The 22,306-nt window shown below is 38.1% G+C and overlaps 4 protein-coding genes across 4 annotated transcripts; all 4 read right to left on the bottom strand.

Annotated features, from left to right (window-relative positions):
• Positions 1-3,917: 3,917 nt before the first annotated feature.
• On the bottom strand, positions 3,918-6,051 carry LOC138323280 (neuronal acetylcholine receptor subunit alpha-9-like). Its single transcript, XM_069267756.1, has 2 exons — positions 5,442-6,051; positions 3,918-5,108 (listed from the first exon to the last, which is right to left on the bottom strand). Exons 1-2 carry the CDS (start codon positions 5,994-5,996, stop codon positions 4,371-4,373), a joined length of 1,293 nt encoding a protein of 430 aa, XP_069123857.1. The 5' UTR covers positions 5,997-6,051; the 3' UTR covers positions 3,918-4,370.
• Positions 6,052-8,357: 2,306 nt separating this feature from the next.
• Positions 8,358-10,630, bottom strand: LOC138323278 (neuronal acetylcholine receptor subunit alpha-9-like). Its single transcript, XM_069267754.1, has 2 exons — positions 9,957-10,630; positions 8,358-9,631 (listed from the first exon to the last, which is right to left on the bottom strand). The coding sequence occupies exons 1-2, from the start codon at positions 10,503-10,505 to the stop codon at positions 8,834-8,836; spliced, it is 1,347 nt and encodes a 448-aa protein (XP_069123855.1). The 5' UTR covers positions 10,506-10,630; the 3' UTR covers positions 8,358-8,833.
• A 131-nt stretch (positions 10,631-10,761) lies between these two features.
• Positions 10,762-13,122, bottom strand: LOC138323279 (neuronal acetylcholine receptor subunit alpha-6-like). The gene has a single exon (XM_069267755.1). It carries the CDS (start codon positions 12,686-12,688, stop codon positions 11,381-11,383), a length of 1,308 nt encoding a protein of 435 aa, XP_069123856.1. The 5' UTR covers positions 12,689-13,122; the 3' UTR covers positions 10,762-11,380.
• A 2,041-nt stretch (positions 13,123-15,163) lies between these two features.
• Positions 15,164-16,642, bottom strand: LOC138324334 (neuronal acetylcholine receptor subunit alpha-10-like). The gene has a single exon (XM_069269410.1). The coding sequence runs from the start codon at positions 16,640-16,642 to the stop codon at positions 15,164-15,166; it is 1,479 nt and encodes a 492-aa protein (XP_069125511.1).
• Positions 16,643-22,306: the final 5,664 nt, after the last annotated feature.

Below are 22,306 nucleotides of genomic sequence, written 5' to 3'. Positions count from 1 at the left end.
ATCCGAGGGCACTACTGTTATGCGGGTAATATTTGGACGTGCTTTTTTCTTTATAGACCTTTTGATAACAAACGATACAAGGATGTCCAAGAACTTCGGAATTGTTTCATTGTTTGATTTGAAATAAAGAAATATCGATAAAATGGCGGACACAGAAACAAGTACGCTGTATATCATCTGCCACATAAAAAAGTAGCCGAGATACGTGACTGTATCGGAGGCCTTGGGTAGAAATGATATGGTGTGTATAAAATAAAACGACAATGTTATATATCCTATAGACACCAGCTGTCCACGACCCTCCTCTGCCGGAAGCATAAACGAACACGTGATAAGAATAGTAATCAGAAGAACTGGAAGTAGCAGATTAATGACGAAATACACCGGTTTGCGTGCCATTGTGATCTCAAAATGAATTTTCGAACTTTGTTGTGAAAAGGTGTTGTATACTTTTGATTGGTCAATTGTCCATTCCGCGTTGGAATTAAGGTTTTTGATGTCAATGCTTTCCTCCCCGAAAGTGACAAACTTTACTTCTTTTGGCATGTATCCCAGAATTGCAAATGAAATATTGCACGTTTGAATGTCAAATGGAAAATACTGAACATTTGTCGTGCATAACGACGTAATGATTACCCTTGGCTTCCAAATCATTTCGCCGCCATCGTTAATTACAATAACGCCATTTTCGGTATTGCCAACATCATCAAATGCATTGCTGACGACAATTGGGGGTATCCAAACATCCGAAGATCGCATTCGAATGGTATCAATGTCCCTATAACTATTCGAGTAGTTTTTCCAGGCTATCAGCTTGTCTGTCCATGTTATCTCTAAATGACCAATTGTGTGGAGAACACCCAATACGCAGTCCAGTTCCGTAATGGCATAAAGTGTCAAACTTGTGTGAACTTCCACTGTATCCTCTAAGTGAAAAACAGGACGAACATGTTGATTATACTTTGAAAAAATCTCAGAATCAAAGAAACTATGCATTGTTTGACTAGTAACTTCTGTGAAATTATCGGCAGAAACATTGTAGCTTAGAGCGACACATATCAGTAAAACCGATGAGAAACACACTGAAGTCATTGGGGAACTGATGTAGCGCTCCTTACAATGTAATTACAACACTGGCACACCAAAGCAATTAAAAGAAGAGGACACCTGCAGGGTGACGTAATTTCCAATTTCGACCTCTTCGCATGATTACATGAGCAGTAAGAGTGTTCTTTGTAAATAAAAAGGTCAGAGAGAAGTTCGAAGCCATAATTAAAGTCCCCGAATGGTATCCTTTACAGGTATATGGTCCAACACCCCACTGCTCCTCACTGCTTACAAAACGTCAGGCATATTCTATTATATGACGTCACATAAACACCTTTCTCCTGCGCCACCCGAGCGGAAGATTAGACAGGCGAGGCATGCCTAAAGCTTTTAGCTCTACAGGTCGACATTGTTGATAAAAACCTAGCAGGTCCACAAAGGTCGATTAAAAGTGAAGATATGGAGTTATCATTTCATCGCCGAGAGTTTCGGGTATAATTAATGTATTTTTGATCCAAGTGGAACAATCTAGATGTAGATAAATGATACGTATATTGACGCACATTACACCGAGGTATGAACATTGACCAACAAAAAATGACTGACTTAATAAGTTCTTAAACGGGTGCAGTGAGGAAAAGGAAACTATTGGTGCTAGTTAAATTAAGAGTTCTGGAATAAAGGAAGATTTATAAATACATAAGTATAATTACTATGGTTACAATAGGAATGTATGTTTATTTTATCGAGTAACAACTGAAGTATCAAATAATTACAAAATTATTGTATAATACAAGTGCTTATTAAGACTAAAATGAAATTCAAATCTAGATAATATAACAAGTATTTAACATTATGAAAATATTAATTTAACCGTGAAAACACGTTAGATTTTATGAACTACGAAATAACTAACGTCTTTATACGACAATATCATATGCTAACTAACTTTCATGCCTATAGTTACCTTTCTCCACTTTACTCTATTGGAGTTAATTGTGTCCATTCACCCATACCTATTAGTCTGTTTTTCTACCATACAATTTGTTGTCGTTGGCATGTTTCTACCTAAATCATTTGTTTTCATTTCATCAGTATTTTTCGCCGAAACCATTTTATTTTCATGTTTGCTTCCAGATAACCCTTTTGTCCGCATATATTCACCAAAACCATCAGTTTTATCTATTTTTTATACATATGATTTCATCTGAATTATTCTTGATGGCGTATTGAATCACATCAACTGTTTTTGATTTGCATGTTTTTACCTTTAAGCTATTTTTTTTCTTTTCGTCAGTAAATTATCACTCAATCTATCATTTTTTTCATTTAAATATGTTTTCACTCAAGCTGTCATATTTTCCTTTAGATATTTTTCCACTTCTGATATCACTTTTTTCCTTTACATGTTTTTAAACAAACGACCTATTTGTGGATGGACTATCTTTTTCGCTGTGAAAAATGCCATCCGCTACAACAGTTCTTGTCGTTTTTGATATAGTTATCCAGCTTTGACAGCTCACAGTTTTTTTTTCTAAAAACAACACCATCTTCCTCGCCTTTTACTTAACTTTGAACCGTATGATCCACTTTGATTCCACCCTAAACGTCTATTTTACCATTTATTTCTTCGATATTCTGCTTTAATAAATATGTGCTTTCATCCTTACCATCTTTTATTAGTTTTCACAGTTTTTAGGTCACGGTGACATATTCTAATCGTCTTTTGACTTTTCGACTTCTTCTCCAAAACCGGCGAGCAGATTCAATGAAATTATGCACAAATTTTCTAAGGCATGAGTCCAATCAAAATTGTGAATTATATGACCCCAACCCCCAGGGGACTGTGGGAGTTGCCAAAACGGGTAAAATAGGCTAAAACTTCAAAAATATTCTTATGAAATTCTGGAACTGATAGAATCAAATGCTCTTCATAGATAAAAAGGTCTTAAGGTCGTTTACAAAATTTGTGAATTATATGACCTTGGTGTCCCCTGGGGAGGGCGTCAGGTTTACTTTACATGTAGTTAATATAGGAAAAACACATTTATGAACATTATTTGATTATTTTTCATAGAAAATGAGTCAAACTGTGTTGGAATTATTAGCCTGAGATAGCATTTCAACATCACATCGTATCAATATTAGACCTGGCTGACCCCAGGGGCTAGAGGGGCGGTGTCAAAAGGGGTCAAAATGGCTAAAATTTCAAAAATATTACTTCTGAATTCACAGATTTGATGGAACCAAATAATCTTCATATATCAAAAAGTCAAATTTACAAAATCACTGACTGACTTCAAGGACCTGGTGGGCCAATATATAGTGTTTATATGTCTCAGGTGACCATGAAGGCCCATGGGCCTCTTGTTATTCTGAATGTTTGCAAAGGAGGGCAATCAATTTGTGTTGTTTTACAGTCACCAAGCGATAGGGAAAGAAGAAGCTACACTAGGTGTGCTATTCTGATCATCAGTACTTTTCTCTGTTTATCGTAATTTCAGAGGTCAAAATTGGTGTTTGTATTGTGTAAGTTCTGATTAAATAAATATAAGATTTGTGAATTTCAGTAGGTCATAGTAAGCTTGTAAAATATTTATTTCAATCTAGCATTACATATTAATGACGTGGTTAGATGATTACATCTTAGCGTCACATGGGCTGGATAATTAGGTCATATTCCATAAATGGTGTTGTCTGTCAACTAAGCATCCTCAGGTTTTCCAATGATCAAAGTAGATTTTAACTTATTTAACTTTGTGTTATACGAGAATTTAGCGAACTTAAAACCCTACAGATATATTTAAAACAGATATACAGTACCCTATCGGTAGATTTCTTAAACCATACATATCAACCGACAAAATTCCTCGGAAAACACTTTTTATTGAAATATAAAGAACTGTGAACATGACAAATGTAAAGGTTACATGTAAACTGTTTTATTCTCAAATTGGTTCTGATATGATTCCAAGATAGGTGATTTCAAGGTTTATATGATTCCAATACTGGAAGCAATAGTCTAGTCTACGCTCGATTGGCGGCCTCACATCGCAATACTCGGTATAAGAGTATAAGTGTATTTGATAGCATTGAATCTTTCTAGCTTAAAATTCGTCATAGCGACCTTTACATTGTTCCTTCACAAAAGTCCGAGCCATCAATGATTGATAACAGATAATTAAAATACTAGTACAGCGATATTTCAAATACAATAATCTAGTAACCGATCATGATTGCATCCCACAGATAATATTAAGTGTCTTAACAAATGTAACTGTTAGTACCACGTGAAATGTGTTTTGTCTCTGTTACGTGACGATTCATTCAAGACCTGCCATTACAAGTGGATACATGAAGAAAATAGTGATACCCAACGAAAGGAAGAAAAAGAAAATGAAAGAGAATCCGTCTAAAGCCCCGCCCACCATTCTCCAGGTCATTCCTTTGATGTCTCTGTCATCCACAGGTACTTGGATACTGTCCACCTCGGCATCGCTATCGTCGTCTTCATCGTCGTCGTTGCCGATGATATCTGTCACCGCGTTCCGGCTTGTTTTCCTTTTACTGCACCACTTCTTGCATTTCCGACATGTTATGAATGCAATGATATGGCGGATGTTCGCTGGAGGCGTCGCTTCTTCATCTTGATGATAGACCCGCAATATGAGAATGGTTACTATGGTGATCAGAGAGCTAACCATTAACATGAGGGTTAGGAAGTAGCACAGAAGTGACATGGGTTCGGAGGCTTTGGGTAAGTTTTCAGCCACCATTGTTAAAAACACTGCAAATGTTAAAAAGGCGGTGATTGCATAGCCGACACGTTCTCCACAGTCAGCCGGGAGTAAGAACACCAAGCCATTGAGTAGTCCGATGATAAGGATAGGAATGATCATGTTGACGAGGAAATAACCCGGCTTCCTAGCCAGATTTAACGTGAAGATCACGTAGGAAACATCCGCTATAACGGTACTCGACACAGACGTGGATTCCAGGTTCCATTCCACATTCTCCATATACAAGGACATGTCGATTGGGTTCGAGGAATTCAGGACGACCTGGAATAAAAAATGAACGTCACTCAGGATGTACAACACTTTACATTAACATTTTTATGATCATTGTTGCAGGTATCTTTGCATATATGCTTTTTAACAGGTTCACGATATTGATATTGCTTTACAAATAAACCATTTATCGCTAAATATAATTCTTACATTTTAATGAATAAGGGATTAAATAAGAAGTTTTGCAAAAAATGTTTTAAGTGCATGCGGTATGGGATGGGAAATTATTTTGAAGTTCTCGTTTGGTCATACTGTTTGAGTTATCCGAGACATTTACTATGGCATAGAACACCTAGTTCTGATAGCCTTCCCCTTGTTACTTACTTGATCGTTGACGTAGCCCAGTGCAGCAAATGTGATATTGCACGATTGTCTGTCAAAAGGATAGAGTGTAACATCCACACCACATGCAGTTCGGGCTACTATCCCCACGTTCCAAAGCGCATTGCCCTCATAGTCAAATCGAATCTTGTATGTCGAATCCCCGAGTTCATTGAGAGAATCTACAGAATTGGTGAGAGTAACGGGAGGTTTCCAGAACGTATCCTGTGGCAACATCAGAGATTCCATGGGATTATCATCCACAAGATTCCATGTTAGCAGCTCGTTTTTCCATCGGATCACGGCGAGACCAACGATTTCCAAGTTTCCATTCAACTCGTCGAAATCAGTGACTCCCACCAACGTGAACTCGATATCGACGTCTAAGTGTTCTATTTGATTTATCTTTGGGAATATCTTACTATTGTAACTTCGCAACGGTTCATTGTCCAGAAACTCTTTGAAATTTGTACTTGTAGCGCTCAAAACACTTTCGAAATTCAAAACACTAAGCCAGCAGATGGCTAAAATTCCGTGGTGGCGAAACAGGTTCGCCATTTTGAATTCTCTATTCAAACATAATGACGTATATTATATTATAGAATACAGTTTATATAAAACAATACAATTAACGAATCATGGCGAAACAACTTAGCTATTTAACTTTAAAGAGATATCGCGGAACTGCGCATGCGCCATTTAGTTTAATCTCGTTGATGATATGTGTGATCATATGACAATAGTGTCATTAAATGTCGTTTTGTGAAGCAGCGATACGCATCTTTATGACAAAAGACGAGTGGAACGGGTTACACCCCACCAGGATTATCACGACCTCGGCCACTAAACCATAATTATGCTGACGTTATTTCGTAATATTCTGTAATCGTCTTTGTTTTTCTTTAATGCAAAGCTGTTAGAAACATACCTATGAGCTTAATTTTTATATTTTAATTGCACAAAAGGACAGTGTAGTTATATAATTATACAAGTATCCTTTCAAAATAAAAATTATTACAAAATTTAAAACATACTAGTTTATCAAATCTATCAGTGTCAGTGTAATATTATGATTTATCATAAGACCAGTTATAAGATTATAAGGTTTTATGGCGAAAATATATGCAGCATTTTTCACCCATGTGGAAATATCACTTTTGATATTTTCACTCAATGTTGACCAATCAGAACACAGCATTCCCAGTGAAAATGTCGTTTTTGAGGAATACTTTTTTGAAATATCAAACCAAAACTATAATATAAGGTGCATCTTTCCTATTTTTTTTTCATTTTTAATTATTGGAGCATAAATGTGTTGCATTAGATTATCATATGAAATATATGTACTGGTATGAGTTGGCCTATAGTCTAGACCTAGAGCTTACATAAACATGTAATAAATAGAATATTCTTTGTTTGATAACTACCAATTTATATTGCATCTCGTGAGGTGGAATCTATGATATTTCTATAAATACCAATGAACTGGTATTCATCAAGAAACAATGAATATTCTCTCTTGTCCTGTAGGTAGGACATTAGAATACGTCAGTTTCGAGATCCCAAAACTACGTGGGTAAAGTACAATTTACCGTCGATTAGTCCAACCTTCCGGTAATTGTGACGTCATATTTTGACGTGAATTTTCTGATGTCATTATCACCGGTAGGTGAGATTAATCGACAGTAAATTGTACTTTACCCACGTCGCTATGGGAAATCGAAACCCCCGTATGGCTAAATTTAGAGGATCTTATCTTTTCTCTTCTTTCTACCTAACTTTCTTCTTCCTAACGTCTCCCTTGACACCGCCTCACTTTTGGCCTTCTGTTGAGGGTTCGCCCTGCGAGGTAGGGCTTCCGGTAATTGTGACGTCATATTTTGACGTGAATTTTCTGATGTCATTATCACCGGTAGGTGAGATTAATCGACAGTAAATTGTACTTTACCCACGTCGCTATGGGAAATCGAAACCCCCGTATGGCTAAATTTAGAGGATCTTATCTTTTCTCTTCTTTCTACCTAACTTTCTTCTTCCTAACGTCTCCCTTGACACCGCCTCACTTTTGGCCTTCTGTTGAGGGTTCGCCCTGCGAGGTAGGCTCTGGCTTCTGTCTACTGGCCGGGACCCACCAAAGTCTTTAAAAGATGTAGTTTGTGCTCCTGCTTGGCGCTCAGCATACAGGGAGTAGGACTGGTTCGCCCGGTATCAGTATAATGTGGTCGGATGAGTCACATTATACTGATTATGGGCGAACCAGTCGTCCCTCCTTCTTTATGCTTTGCTTAGTGCTAAGCAGGTGCAATTCTAACGTCCTACCTCAAGGACATCGGGGCATGTTAAGTGATAAAAAGGGCCAGAGTTCAATTATACAAGAAGACACAACACGAGTATGACGCAGTCTCCATGATCTCGCACCTCGCATTTCACACACGCAAGACACCAACTAGACGGAAGGCTATCTCTTAATGACCCTGGCTGTTAATAGGACGTAAATGTAATAAACCAATCATGATAAGTGATGACACACTGCTAACCTTTGGATGAAACACACGTAAATATGTAAGGAAATTAAGTATGGTGACACAATCTTCCACATACAGAGTGTTACAATAGGAATTGTTTTAACGTTTTTGGTCAATTTTACAAAAAGGATGATTCCTTAGAACAGATAGTGCATTGAACCAGTGTCGCTCACTTAAATATTTAAGTTTTATCTATATATTTTTAATCAGAGTTTAACCTAGATTGCAAGAAGCTTTAAAAAATATTTGCTTTCAAAACCAATGAAACATAATCAGGAACGAGACATCTTAACCATTTGGCTGACCACCGCGGTCATGCCCTTTATTATTACATAATATTTTCCTTTTGTCGAAATTAAAAAAAAAGGGTAACATTATGCACATAACACAAAAACGACATTTGAGAGAAGTTCAGCATTTTATTGATTCGACACTATTTGACATAAAAAAATGTACCTCCTTTGTAACTTTAATCACGATTGCCTTTGAGCGCAAACTGATCCATTGCTCAGAAGTTGTTGTTTATATCATTGTCTTTTAAAATTTTAAAAAGCAAAATGACAAAATGCAGGCAATTTCAAAAACGTTTTCCTCTTCCATTAAATTAACGTATATTGGTATTAATTATATTTTAGTTTATCTAATTCGTTATAGTTCTGTCACGAGTCTAATCACTCGTCTATTTCCGTAAAGATCTTATTTGTCAATTTTCCGTCGAGATCTAATCACTCGTCTGTTTCCGTGAAGATGTAATTTGTCAATTTTCCGTCGAGGTATAATCACTCGTCTGTTTCCGTGAAGATGTAATTTGTCAATTTTCCGTCGAGGTATAATCACTCGTCTTTTCCCGTGGTCCACTCTTGCTCTGATTTACTCTTCGGCCGATTCCGAGGAGGTGGCCGCTAGTGCCAGAGGGATGAGAAAGACACACGAAATGACAGCAGTACCAAACACAAACAAAGAGAAGAAGAACCCGTCCAATGTGCCTCCCACCACCCGCCACGATATGCCTTTAATGTCAGCATTGTTCGGCTTGGCTTTCTTCACCTCTGTCTTCCGTTTACCTTCTTCATCCGAATCTTCTTCCTCCGAGTCCTCCTCTGCTGACGAATCTTCCTCCTCTTCTTCCTCCTGCCCGGGTTTAGGTTGTTCGATAGCCTCTAGTTTTTGACCACACCATTTCTTGCATTTTCTGCATGTAATGAAAGCCACTACATGTTTGAGCCACATGGGAACTGGACTATCATCATCTTGATGGTACACTCGGAGTGTCATAATCGTGATCACGGTCGATAAAGCGCTCATAATCAACATCAAGGTCAGAAAGAAGCATAGCAGAGACATTGGTTCTGATGATTTTGGAAGATTGTCTGATACCATCGTCAAAAATACAGCAAAGGTAAGAAAAGCGGTAATGGCATATCCAACACGTTCACCGGAGTCAGCCGGAAGTAGAAACACGAGACCGTTAAGCATGCCGAGAATAAGGATGGGGATGATCATGTTGACCAGGAAATAGCCCGGTTTCCTGGCTAGATTGATGGTATAGTCCAGATAGGAGGCTGATGCGGAGGATAGGGCTTCGACTGTTGTACCGGACAAGGTCCACTCAACATTTGGCATAAAGAGGTCCGTGTTCATACCTGAACTGGTTGTATTCAGACGGACCTATAACAGAATGGAAAGCGAAAATACAAAAAGGCATAGAATACTAACACATTGTGACAGAATTTGACTAAATTCTATGTCATGGACATTGCTTATGCATAGATATAGATACAAGGAGCGGATGTGGGATGTGAAAAAAAAAGTGAGGATATTGGAAATCGTATGCTAACATTGAGCTTCGAATCATGACGTAGACACAAATAATGCTACAAACCGGAAGTTGAAAGAAAGGAGGATGGAGTCACGAACAAGTGAAATACTGCAGACCGGAAATGGATATTTGTATTTGTTTTTAGAGTGTAAACAAATAAAAGAGTGACTTTACCTGTGTGTCGGTATATCCCCACGGGGTAAAGGAAATCTTGCACGACTGTTGGTCAAAGGGGTAGTACGAGACATCTACAGAGCACGCAGACTTGGAGACGACACCAACCTGCCATTCACAAACGCCATCTTTGTTGATCCGGATGTTGTAGGATTTATCCCCCATCTCTGTCAGTGACTCGACGGAATTGGCGAGGACGAGGGGAGGTCTCCAGAAGTTGTTTTGGCCCATTATTACCTCTGGCATCAAGTTGGTGGAATCGTTCCACATTAAAAGTTCGTTTGTCCATGTTAGTACCGTATACCCAACCAAATCAAGGTATCCGCTCAGCTCGTTTAATTGTGTTATGGCTACCAGGTAAAACTGAACATCAACTTCAACTTTGTCTGTTTGTGAATTCCTCGGGAAGATCTTCAAGTTGTATGTACTGAATGGCGGGTTGTCTATCCACGCGCGGTGGTGTGCGGCGGTCTGGCCTTGGGATACTGGGATAATCCAGAGGAAAGTTACAACGAAAAATGTACACGGCAACAAACATAGTGAACCCATGTTAAAAATTTCAAATGTCCATGTTGGTAATAATATGGCGAATATGATATGGTATTCGGTAACTGTTTGGCCAGGTAGTAGCGACTCTTTACCCCAGGAACGCAGTGGTGCGTGTAGCGCCAACCTTTAATTCAACATGCGCACTGTAGACTTCATTGTCTTAATTGTAGATAGTTAAATCACATACAAGTACGACATATTCAATACGTGATGTTTATTAAATCGTATGTACCCTGATGCTTGTTGTGTAAATTTAATCTCGTTATTAGTACTAGCATCAAGTAACATGATATATATATATGTGGGGTACATTTGTTTTATGTCCAGAGTGAGTATTTGAAACGTCTTATCCACACATCCCGGTAATGTACCAAATTTTTTGTTTATGTAAAACTGATGACATTTTTGTTTTGTTTCCCAACTCTCGTTTTACTTCGCGATTGTCGCGACGATGTTTTGGAAGAGTTCGGAATGATTCGGCATCTTTCGAGCCTATTTTTCTCATGTACACGATAAAAAGAGTTTTTACTTTTATAATTAAGAATATTTCCAGTGCTGCAACTTTATAAAAAGCGCTAAAATTAGAAAGTTTAAACCTCAGACGACGGAGAAAATGTGTATAACACTTAAACAGTTTTCACTATGACAAGAAGAGCGAAAGCTGTAGACCACACAACTTGAATAATATTTCCGTTTTATTTCTAGAAACATGTAATACAATTTTATTTATTTGAACGATTATGCTCAAGATCTCGTTATTTTTTCGCAAATACATATACTGTTAAATCTGTACATGATAGTTCTTGGAGATACATGTATACAGTAACCATATAAACCCCATATATTCTTTCTGTCCTGCCATGTATGTCATCAGATTAATCCGAGACTTGCTGCACCTTGATATAAAATCCCAATGAAACACATATATAGATGAACCAATATGCTATGAAAAATGTCTTGTCCAACGTTTTTCCGATCATTTTCCTATTTACAGTCTGAGTAGGGTCATGGTGATCCCCTAATATTCCCGGCCGGTACCCATTGGTACCACAGGAGACTACTTTATCATCACATCTCCGGTCCATCACGGCGCTTTCCATGACGAGTTTAGGGAGACTGTTGCTCTCGGACCTATTGCAACATGGCCTACCAACTATTGTTTGTAAGAACTTAGGAACTGGAAGATTTGTTTTGACGAAATGAAATCTTAAGTTAAAAACAGTCACAAAGGTGATTGTAGAGCTGAGTAGTAACATGATGAGCATGTAGTAGGAGAGTAATGGCATCGGGAACGACGACTGTGGTAAACTGGCACTCAACAGGCTGAGGAAAACAGCAAACGTGAGGAAGGCAGCAATGGCGTAACCGACACGCTCTCCTGTCTCTGCGGGTAATAAAAATACCAGTGTGTTCAAAATTGCCAAGAGAAAGATTGGTAACGCCATGTTTATCATGAAAAATGTCGGTTTGCGTGCAAGAGTGATTTCACATGAGAGAAAAGCTTGTCTGTTGACCACCTTGGTGCTGACTTCCGTTCCAGTGAGGTTCCATTCTTCGTTACCAGTAAATTCATTTAATTTTATACCCGACCTCTCAACATTGAAATATATTTCAGTATCTATGTAACCTCTTGGAGTGAAGATCAATGTACATTTCTGAACATCAAAAGGATATTTTGTAGCGTCTACGGAGCATCCGGTCTTACTGACGAGTCCAAAGGTCCATTCTACGTCACCGGAAGTCATATCGATTCGAACATTGTGCGCAGAATCGCCCAATGTAGACACAGAATTGTCCACTGAATTGAAAATTGAAATGGTTGGAGTCCAGACAAAATCCGTCGGGAGACAAAGTTCTTTGAATGTGTGATAAGATTTGTTAAGTGTATCCATAACAAGTTCGTCATTCCAATTCATTTTTAACTGGCCAACCATATTCAAATGACCTGTAATCTCGTCAAATCTCGTAATGGCGGCTATACTAAAGGACAGATCGACCTCTACAGGACGAGATTGGTCGTGACGTGGGAATACATTGCTGCTGTACGGACACGAGGAACAAAATGTTTGATTTACAAAGTCCAGCACAATGTCTGTCGTCTGGCCGAGACTAGGACGAGAACACAGGATTACGACTAAACACACAAACATAATTCTGTCACCATTGATTGATACTGGTAGCATTTTTAACTTCTTATGATCAAAATCTGAATAGTTGTGAAATGCCCTATGGTTTACTTTACTTTCCAATGCGATTTTTTTCCTTTTCACACACTAATGCGCAACATATTTTCACCGTCCGATATTGTCCGTTAAAGTTTCTCTTTACAGTTAGTCATTTATCCTTACATAGAGAGAGCGTGCCTCGAAATAAAAATAAAGATTTCAGATTAATTTGTCTTGTGGCAAGTCAGCTGGAATAACTCGGCAGTGAATGAACAAAGACGTAATCGTTTATTAATGTAATTTGACAGTCGTTCGTTCAGTGCAACGGCTTTCTTATCTAATACGAGAAATTTTATATGTTTACGCTAAATTATAAAACAAGGGCAATACATATCACGTGTTACTACAAACGGAAATCAACATCAAGATCTGTCCTGTTAAATGGTATACGCCTCATTACGCCGGGGCGCTTTCTGATTGGGTGGCATTTTACCAATAGAGACTTCGTGACATACACTTTATAAATATTTTATGAATGTGTTTTAACGGTAACCCGTTTAAAATCACTAAGCCATCGAAAGGCCGATAAGTTGATCGATTAGTCAACCAAACAATTAATTCCTTTAACGATATTTACTATCAATGTTTACCGACGGGTAATACATAATCAGTTTATCAATCAATATAGAATAGCGACCAAGAAGTTAAACTATCAATCGATTTGTCCATCAGTTATAAAACAAATTGTCAATAAATCAACTAATAAGTCTGTGTGTTTCCTCTCAGCCGCACTGGCGTCAATTTCGATAAACACTCAGTCGTTACTTCTCATTATATAATTCGTGATGCAGTGAGAACTGCTGCACTCTATATCAAATATTAAGTTAAGCTATATTTATAAATAAAGCCTGAATTGTTAATTAACTGCAATTTAAACCTGTTAATGGTTTCTTACAGGCGAACAAGTGATTTGTAATTCAATAGTAACACATTCCTTATGTATCTAATGGATTCCAATTCAACTCATTATAAACACAATCCTAACGTATTTAATATATTCCTAGTCTTAACAACCGACACAAGTGATCTAACTAAATCTCTGTCAGATACTCTATATCTTAACTGTTCTTTTTGTGACCTTTGAACCTCTTATTTATACTCTGTGTGATCTTTAAGTATCTTATCTATTCTCTGTGTGATCTTTGAGTATCTTACCTGTTCACGTAATCTTGAGACCTTTGAGTATCTTATCTATTATCTGCGACCTTTGAGTATCTTATCTATTCTCTGTACGACCTTTGAGTATGTTATCTATTCTCTGTGACCATTGAGTATCTTACCTATTCTCTGTGTGACCTTTGAGTATCTCATCTATTCTCTGTGACCTTTGAGCATCTTACCTATTCTCTGTGTGACCTTTGAGTATCCTATCTATTCTTTGTGTGACATTTGAGTATCCTATCTATTCTCTGTGACCTTTGAGTATAATATCTTACATTTTATCCGATCTATGTGTTCATAACCATTAAATATTGATACTGACCATGTGACACGTGACCATTGAATATTGAATATCTTACTTTTCATTCACTTGACCTTTACCTATTCGATTCTTCTTGTATCTTTGGTTATCGTATCTATTCCCCTTTTTACCTTGAGTATCTTACCTATTCTGCACGTGACCTTTGAGTATCATATCTATTCTTCGTGTGGCCTTTGAGTATCCTACCAAAGTATAACTTTTGAACATATTTTTCTCGGTGTTATGTAATATCTTACATTTTATCTGATCTATGTGTTCATAACCATTAAGTATTTATACTCTCACCATATCAATTCCACCATTTGAGTTACTTTGAGTATCACGCCTTTCCCTGTGTAATGATTTTTATCTTTTTTTTTAATCTACAGGTGACTTTGAGTATGTAATTATTTTTTTTTGCATGTGCTATTTCTATTCGAAAATGCGACATATGGTTATTGTTGATATTCAATAAAGGGTCTTTCCTAATTCTCCACAATATCTCATCGTTCATCGCATTTGTTGTTTTTCCTAACAATTATTCCATGTTGCAACTAAACAATATAAAATTATCTAAAACATATTTAAAATGAGTTGTTTATTGCATAGTTAATAACACAAGTCATATATAGTTTAACGTAAAATGTTGCGGTATGGCGCATTATTGTATTCGTTTGTGAATCAACTATATCGACTATATTTAAATGTTATTTATTTCATTCTCACCTGTATAAACTCTTTCATTTATCAAAGCTGTGAATCAGACATTTCTGTTTTTGTGCGTTCAACTTAGAATCTGGATATTCATATTCAAAACCATGTTTGATAGTTGGTCCAATAATGTGACCTCCTTCAGTCTAAATAGCACCCGATTGTCCGTGCATCATATGATAACAAACATTTGATTCTATAAACAGATTTATGTTCGCGGTTACATGAGAAATATCCCTTATGCTAGATAAACGATGTCCTCAAGCCCTAGTGAAAAGTGGCACCAGGAAAACGCTGGAGAGTGATACACTGCCAATAGTAAATGCCACAAAGAAGAATTTGTCAAAAGTCTGTGCGACAATTTTCCACGTAACACCGTATCTAATTTCCGGTTGCTGGTCTTCTTCTTCATCGTCGCTGTCATCATCGACGACGACCGCTTGCGTTGGCTGAGATGGGGGCTTCTTTATTTCGTCGATAGGGTCCGGCCCACCAGCCATCCCTAGGCGACTGGGCGCGGCACTCGGTGTGGCGCTCGGCGCGATACTCGAAGGCGGCCGACTTTTGTCTTCTGGTCCTGGTGTGGGAGCGACCGGCTTTGGTTTTGGTGGTGGGGCTTTAGGTTCAGGCTTTTCTGGGTTTTTGTACTTTGCCCTACATATACGAAAAGTCATTGTAGCCACTAATGCAGCAACGTAGAATGGGACAGTGGATTCCTCGTCCTTGTCGTGTATACGGAGTGTGAAGATGGTGACGAGGGTCGACATACTGCTCATGGCTAACATAGAAGATAGGTAATAACTCAACGTGGCCAGTGGCGCCGACGTCTTTGGTAAGTTCTCGGCCAGAATGGTTAAAAACACGGCAAAGGTAAGAAATACATTCACCGCGAAGCCTATTCGTTCTCCAGCATCAGCAGGTAACACGAAAACGAGACTGTTGAGTAGACCTACCAGTACCAGAGGACTTATCATATTCACGATGAAAAACACTGGCCTCCTTTTCAAATTCAACACATACTTCCTGAACGGTTTGTTGGACGAGTTGTATGTCGTTACAGTGGACCCTTGGAGATCCCATTCTTCGTTTTCGTCATAGTATTCAGTGTCCAGTTCTGTGGCCGAATCGTCAAACATAACTTCATCGGCCGTGTAGTCCCACATGGTCAGCACGAGCTCACAAGCCTGGCTATCGAATGGGTAATAAGTAGCATCTACAGAACAGCCTGTCGCAGTGGTCACACCGGCCCGCCAGTAGTTTTTAGCTGCTGCCAAGATGGTTTTCACGTGATAGTTCTTGTCGAAGATAGGTTTCAGTCCTTTTACAGAATTAAAGATGGTAACGGTGGGCACCCATACATCTGTCTGTAAAGAGTCCATCTCGTAAGGTTTGTGATGGCCAGGAATGTACCGAGAAGTGAGGTATTCATCCTTCCAAATCACTGTAAGCTTGGCCATCAAGTTCATTACACCGGATACTTCATCCAGATCGGTAATCTTATACAACTGGAAAGTCACATCCACGAATACGGTTTCATTCTGCATCAATCTCGGGAAAACTCGGCTGTCGTACAGAGTGGAATCAAATAGGTCGGTTAACATAACGGCAAAGTCGGAGGCCGTTGGCACCGGGATAGTCTGACACAGAGTACAGTTAGACTCGATAAGGAAGGATCCCCCGGAAGCTCCGGAGATAGTCACTCCAACCAGCAGCAGGACCCGTAAACACGCGACATTCATGATGTCACTGAGACGAGAGACCGGCCCCTGTCCGTGTACACTTACATATGTTCTGTGACTTAGGTTTAATGTTGTACCTGAAGTTATTGAGGTGGAACAAGATTTATTTGATATGAATGCGCCTTTTGTTCATGTAAACCTTATACGAAGTCAAATTAAACCTTTAGATATTCAAACCTTTAAGGGTATACGTGATATTTTGAAATAGTCTATTGTCTATATTTGATATACATGTATTGTATGCCTTATCCTTCTCTGTCAGATCAGTCGTGACACCCAGTCCATGCCAGTAATTCAAACTTTACAAAGTACAGTGTATAGAGAAACATATTTACAACATTCAATACGAGGACAAATTATGTAACTTTTAAAACTAAACTTTGATAAATACATAAATTTCTTAATGTTTTGATATTTGTAGAATTCATAAGCTGTGAATATCTAAAAATATTTGGTATCGTATAATAGTACTTATTGATGTATAATTTATTTCGATATTTTTTTTTAAAATGAGCAGTTTTCAAATTTACTCTTTGTTGTGCATTCTATAACAGAATGGCATCAATGAGTAAAACGCCATTATTCTATTTTTTTGTTAAAATTGATCACACAATATCTAATTAGCTTGAACTTTTACCTCATTTTGGATTCAAATTATTATGGAGCAGGTAACCTTAAATTCATTGTGAAAACTGGTATATTGAATAATATGAATTATCAAAATAGAATTTGTCCTTAATAAGCAAACAGGGATTACGTGTATCAGTCTATATTTCTAATTGGTGAGGGGATTTTCCCTACGGAGTGATTTCTAGTAAATAAGTGCTCCAATTAATATTATCCCAATTGGATGTGTTTTCTACGACTGTATGAAGTGCGGGAGTACTCGACTGCGGTATATTCGTGTTGTGTCTTCTTGTATAATGGAACTGTTTTATAGTGCTATATCACTGTCGAGGATACCAAGTAACACATACCACCCGACCACATTGTAATGACAACGGGTGTACCAGTCGTCCCTCTGCCGGAATGCTAATCAGAGGCAAAAACTACCACTTTTATAGACTTTGGTGAGTCTCGGCCAGGGGACAGAATCCAGACCATTCCTCACATGGGCTAGCGCTCAACCGAAGGCCAAAAGTGAGACGGTGGCAACGGAGACGTTAGGAAAAAGAAGTCAGTTATAGTGGAGCGGCTAAGCATGAAAATCGTTCAAAATTTGGAGAAAGCTTGAAACTTTGCATATGACTTCTTTAGGACATGAGGTTTCAGGAAAAAAATGGACCCCAAAAAATCAGAGCCCCTAGCGGCCGCCATATTGGTTTTCAAAATGGCCGCCAAAAACCACCTTCTGTGACCCATAACTCACGTTCTTTACCAGCTAAACCCAAATTTTAAACGTCTACACCCATATTATTGATATAAGGAACATTTTGGTAGTGTTAAACTTCATGTAAAAGGACGGGCCATTTTGTATTCCAAGATGGCCGCCAATTTTGCGAGCTTTATCTTTTTATATATTGCATTTAAATCGATAAGCTGACTTCAAACAAATATAGTGAGAGTACTTATATTTGTGTAGAGTTTGATACATAAATAATAAAGTTGTTTCCGAATTTCACTCTGTAAATTATCGAGCAAAATATCAAATTAACATTTCTAAACGTCTACATCCATATTATTGGTACTTATCATTATTGATACTTAGGATCATTCTGGTAGTGTTCAACTTCATGTAGAGAGACTGCCATTGTGCATCCCAAGATGACCGCCAACTTTACTACATGTGCCTATATCTATATATAAAAATAATATAATGATTGGCTAAGCTGGCTTTAAGCAAATAAAAAAACCTGCAAATACAGTGTGTATTTATATTTTGTAGCTTTTGATACAAAATAATTCGATTCTTATTTAGTTTTCAAAATGGCCGCCAATCTGAAGTTCAAGATGACCGGCAGCATTAAATTAAGGTACATAAGTTAACCGAAACGGCTTAATTTATGAAACATTACTTTAAAACTTGGGTCCCAAATGTTATTAAATTCTGTAAATATTACACTTAGCATTATTCTCTAAACCAATATGAATAGATGAATTGAATGCAAACGTTATTTTTCATAAAGCGGGTCGTTTATGATCCCCGACGTCGTCCTTATCATTTCATCCTTTCGGACAGCTACCGGACCTTTAACTATTTCAGTGTACAGCAGCTTTAAAAACATTAATTTCACATAAATTTTCATGCCTGAAAGATAATAGCTCTAGAATCAAATTTTACACGATAGCAATATATGCCATTCTGGAAAGAACAGTCATACAAGAACTCAGTGCTTTAACTCAAAAAGAGGCTTGGGCAGAGACTTTTTAACACAAAATGTATTTGGAAATAACCTTTCCTGAAGGAGATCTTTACTACATCATCACAATAACCTATTGGTATACTTTACACTGTCTACTAATGCAAGATGTGCCAAAACCTTATAGAAGATACTGTAGAGACTCATTAATGTCATTCGGCAGAAAGATGTGCTATCTGATAAACTGTAGAGAGCAGAGCAGGTGTTTCCTCAAAACCAATTGAGGATCATCTCTTTTTTGAAAGTGGAATGTAAGATATTATTTGCCAAAAGAATGGAAATATTCATGGCGGTTAACGAATATATTTTCGCTAAAGAAAGAAGGAATTCAAGGCTTCAAATGGTTTATTATGACTGCAACTACATGTATTTAATGCATATGGGTGATATCACACCTCTATTCCTGACCACAGCAAGGGAGTTATCAGAAAATATTTAACCGAAATCCCTTTGGCAGTCATCCGAGAGATACTTTTTGTGATGGAGAAATATCTGACCTGCAGGCAGAAGTACTAAATGCAAGGATATAATTTTGGATTCGTCTTCCAAAGGAGGCTTCATGGATGAGATGGTCGCACTTATATTACATAACCATGCCCGGCCGTCAACCGCATCTCAGGCAATTTGATGTGGATTCAGGGGAAGACATTCCCTCTATCGTTAATAATCAGAAAAAAATGTCAGGGAAATTGGTTCGATGTAATCCCGAACGACTCCAACATCAGGAGACTCTACTTAAGGAAGGACTCCGAGTAAGTTCATAGCAAGGTTTTGCCGCCAAATCTTGGATGTCTACCTCGTCTGACATAACCTCTTGTGGTACGTCTGTCAGTTTGACACTAGTGGCACTGGAATAAACCACAAACAAGTCCTTCCGAAGATAGTCAGAAGTACCTTTAAGTCAAAACTTTACAAATGTTAGCTTAACCTCCGAGCTAGAACACCCAATCTCATCACTGGAGATGAAGGTGGCGAATGCAAGACAGATATTGGTGTTGAATTAAAAACAGATATGAAGCGCTTTGCTAGCAGTGCAGTATATGCAAACTAAATACACATAAAACGCATAGCCACTGTCAGTAAAACATGCATACGGCACCAAGTACTGGGTGAAAACATATTGCAGCAATGTAGAACAGAAGAACAATAAACCTTCAAACTAAGTGCAAACAATGGAGATGATAGCGAGTATAAACAATATTAGGACCACATAGACAGCAAACTACTCAGATATTGGACATCTGGACAGCAAACTCAGATATTGGTCATCTGGAACCTTGCCGAATTTAGTTCTGGTTGACGTCGATATATGACAAAAAGTGGGACCGATAGTGCCGGCTGCTGATTGTGCCACCAAGAACTCTTTGGCGTTCTACAACCCCAGTTCCTTAAAATAGGTATAGCGGTTGCCATGAGAAGGCGCTAAGTAAATTGACAGACATCATAAAAGAGAAAAAAAAACCAAAGAAGCCCTAGCCACTAAACGAAACTTTGCTAAAGGCAGATATAGATGACAGACGTCTGTATGTCCTAAAGATGGAATTTATACATACTCATGATAAATAAGGTGGATTGTGTTCTCAGATACCATAATGTGAAATGTGTGTCTAGATGTTCTCAAGTTGTTACGGATGTCATGACAGTTCCATAGGAGTTACGCTATGAGGAAGGATTTAAAAGACGGAAGACGAAGTATTAAGGTTTGGTAGAAGATACTAATACCCTAGAATGTAGGAATGGATGTTCCTGTTTCCTGTACGTTCCACTTAAAAGCTATTGCCAACATTGAAAGTAATGGGTAGTGACTAGAAATCAACTGGATTTACTGTCAAAAACAGAAGAGAAGGCGCCCTATTGCTCGCAGTAGAAGTGGCAAAGGTGTGAGTTAGGTGTTATCTGCAAATGGGCAATGATTTGGTCAATCGCTGTTGACTTGCGACTTTCAGGATGTTCCAGTTGAGAATTCGATAAAGCCCATAAAAGATGAGACTCAGATGACGCCTGCAGAGTTGCAATTTAATGCATTTTATATATATCAACATTTTCAGAGTGGTAACTTGATTTTTTGCTCAATCACTTACAGAGTGAAATACGGAAACAACTTTAATTTAAACGGCCATCTTTGATTTCAAAATGGCGGTCATGTCGAAATTAAAATAAGAATCAAATTATTTATGTATCAAACTCTACACAAATATAAGTACTCTCACTATATTTGCTTTAAGTCAGCTTATCCATTTAAATGCATTATATATAAAGATATATCTCGCAGAGTTGGCGACCATCTTGAAATACAAAATGGCCGTCCTTCTACATGAAGTGTAACACTACCAGAATGTTCCTAAGTATCAATAATATGGGTGAAGACGTTTAAAGTTTAGGTTTAGCTGGTATAGAACGTGAGTTATGGGTCACAGAAGGCGGTTTTTGGCGGCCATTTTGAAAACCAAAATGGCGGCCGCTAGGGGATCTGATTTTTTGGGGTTCATTTTTTTCCTGAAAACCTTATGTCCCAAAGAAGCCATATGCAAAGTTTCATACTTTATTCAAACTTTGAACGATTTTGCCGAAAAATCGACTTTAGCCGCTCCACTATTAGCAAGTAGAGAACAGATGCTATCCTCAATTTAGTTGCATCTAAAGATCATCTGCCCTGCAGGTAGGGCGTAAGAATTGTACCTGCTCCCCCTATTGCAAGATCGAAAAGGGCGACTAAATTTGGAATCTTATCTTTTCTCTTCTTCCTAAATGACTTTATCTTTCCTAATGCCTTGGCACTGCCTCACTTTTGACCTTGAGTTGAGCGTTCGCTCCTGTGAAGAGAGCTCTGGGTTCTGTCCCCTGACCAAAACCCACCAAAGTCTATAAAAGTGGTAGTTTCTGCTCCTGCTTAGCGCTCAGCTTTCAGGGAGTGGAACGACTGGTTTGCCCGTTGTCAGTATAATGTGACCGGGTGGATGTGTTGCTTGGTGTCTTCGGCGGCATGCTTCAGTGTTATAGCACTATAATTTTGATTAATTAACGTCCTATTAACAGCTATGGTCATATAGCACTATAAAAAGGGCAACAGTTCCACAATACAAGACACAACACGAACATACCGCAGTCTCCCAAAATACGCATATCGCACTTCACACACGCTACACACAATAAGAGTAGTAAGTACAATTCCAACGCCCTATCTACAGGGCCAAAGGTGGTTTAATTTAGGGTATTAGTCTATATTGTCCCCTAGGAAAGGCAGGTCTGGTTTAGGGTATTAGTGTATATTGTCCCCTGGGGAAGGGAAGTCTTATTTAAGTTA

The sequence above is a fragment of the Argopecten irradians genome, chromosome 5 (assembly GCF_041381155.1).
Source record: "Argopecten irradians isolate NY chromosome 5, Ai_NY, whole genome shotgun sequence".
In the NCBI taxonomy this organism is placed as follows: Eukaryota; Metazoa; Mollusca; class Bivalvia; order Pectinida; family Pectinidae; genus Argopecten; species Argopecten irradians.
This window is presented reverse-complemented; position numbering and strand designations above follow the sequence as displayed.

Coding starts and splice junctions, on each gene's coding strand:
- LOC138323280 (XM_069267756.1), bottom strand. CDS start 5,996: ATGGCGAACCTGTTTCGCCACCACGGAATTTTAGCCATCTGCTGGCTT. Junction 5,109..5,441: donor TGGGCTACGTCAACGATCAA/GTAAGTAACAAG, acceptor TTTTTATTCCAG/GTCGTCCTGAATTCCTCGAA.
- LOC138323278 (XM_069267754.1), bottom strand. CDS start 10,505: ATGGGTTCACTATGTTTGTTGCCGTGTACATTTTTCGTTGTAACTTTC. Junction 9,632..9,956: donor GGGGATATACCGACACACAG/GTAAAGTCACTC, acceptor ATTCTGTTATAG/GTCCGTCTGAATACAACCAG.
- LOC138323279 (XM_069267755.1), bottom strand. CDS start 12,688: ATGCTACCAGTATCAATCAATGGTGACAGAATTATGTTTGTGTGTTTA.
- LOC138324334 (XM_069269410.1), bottom strand. CDS start 16,642: ATGAATGTCGCGTGTTTACGGGTCCTGCTGCTGGTTGGAGTGACTATC.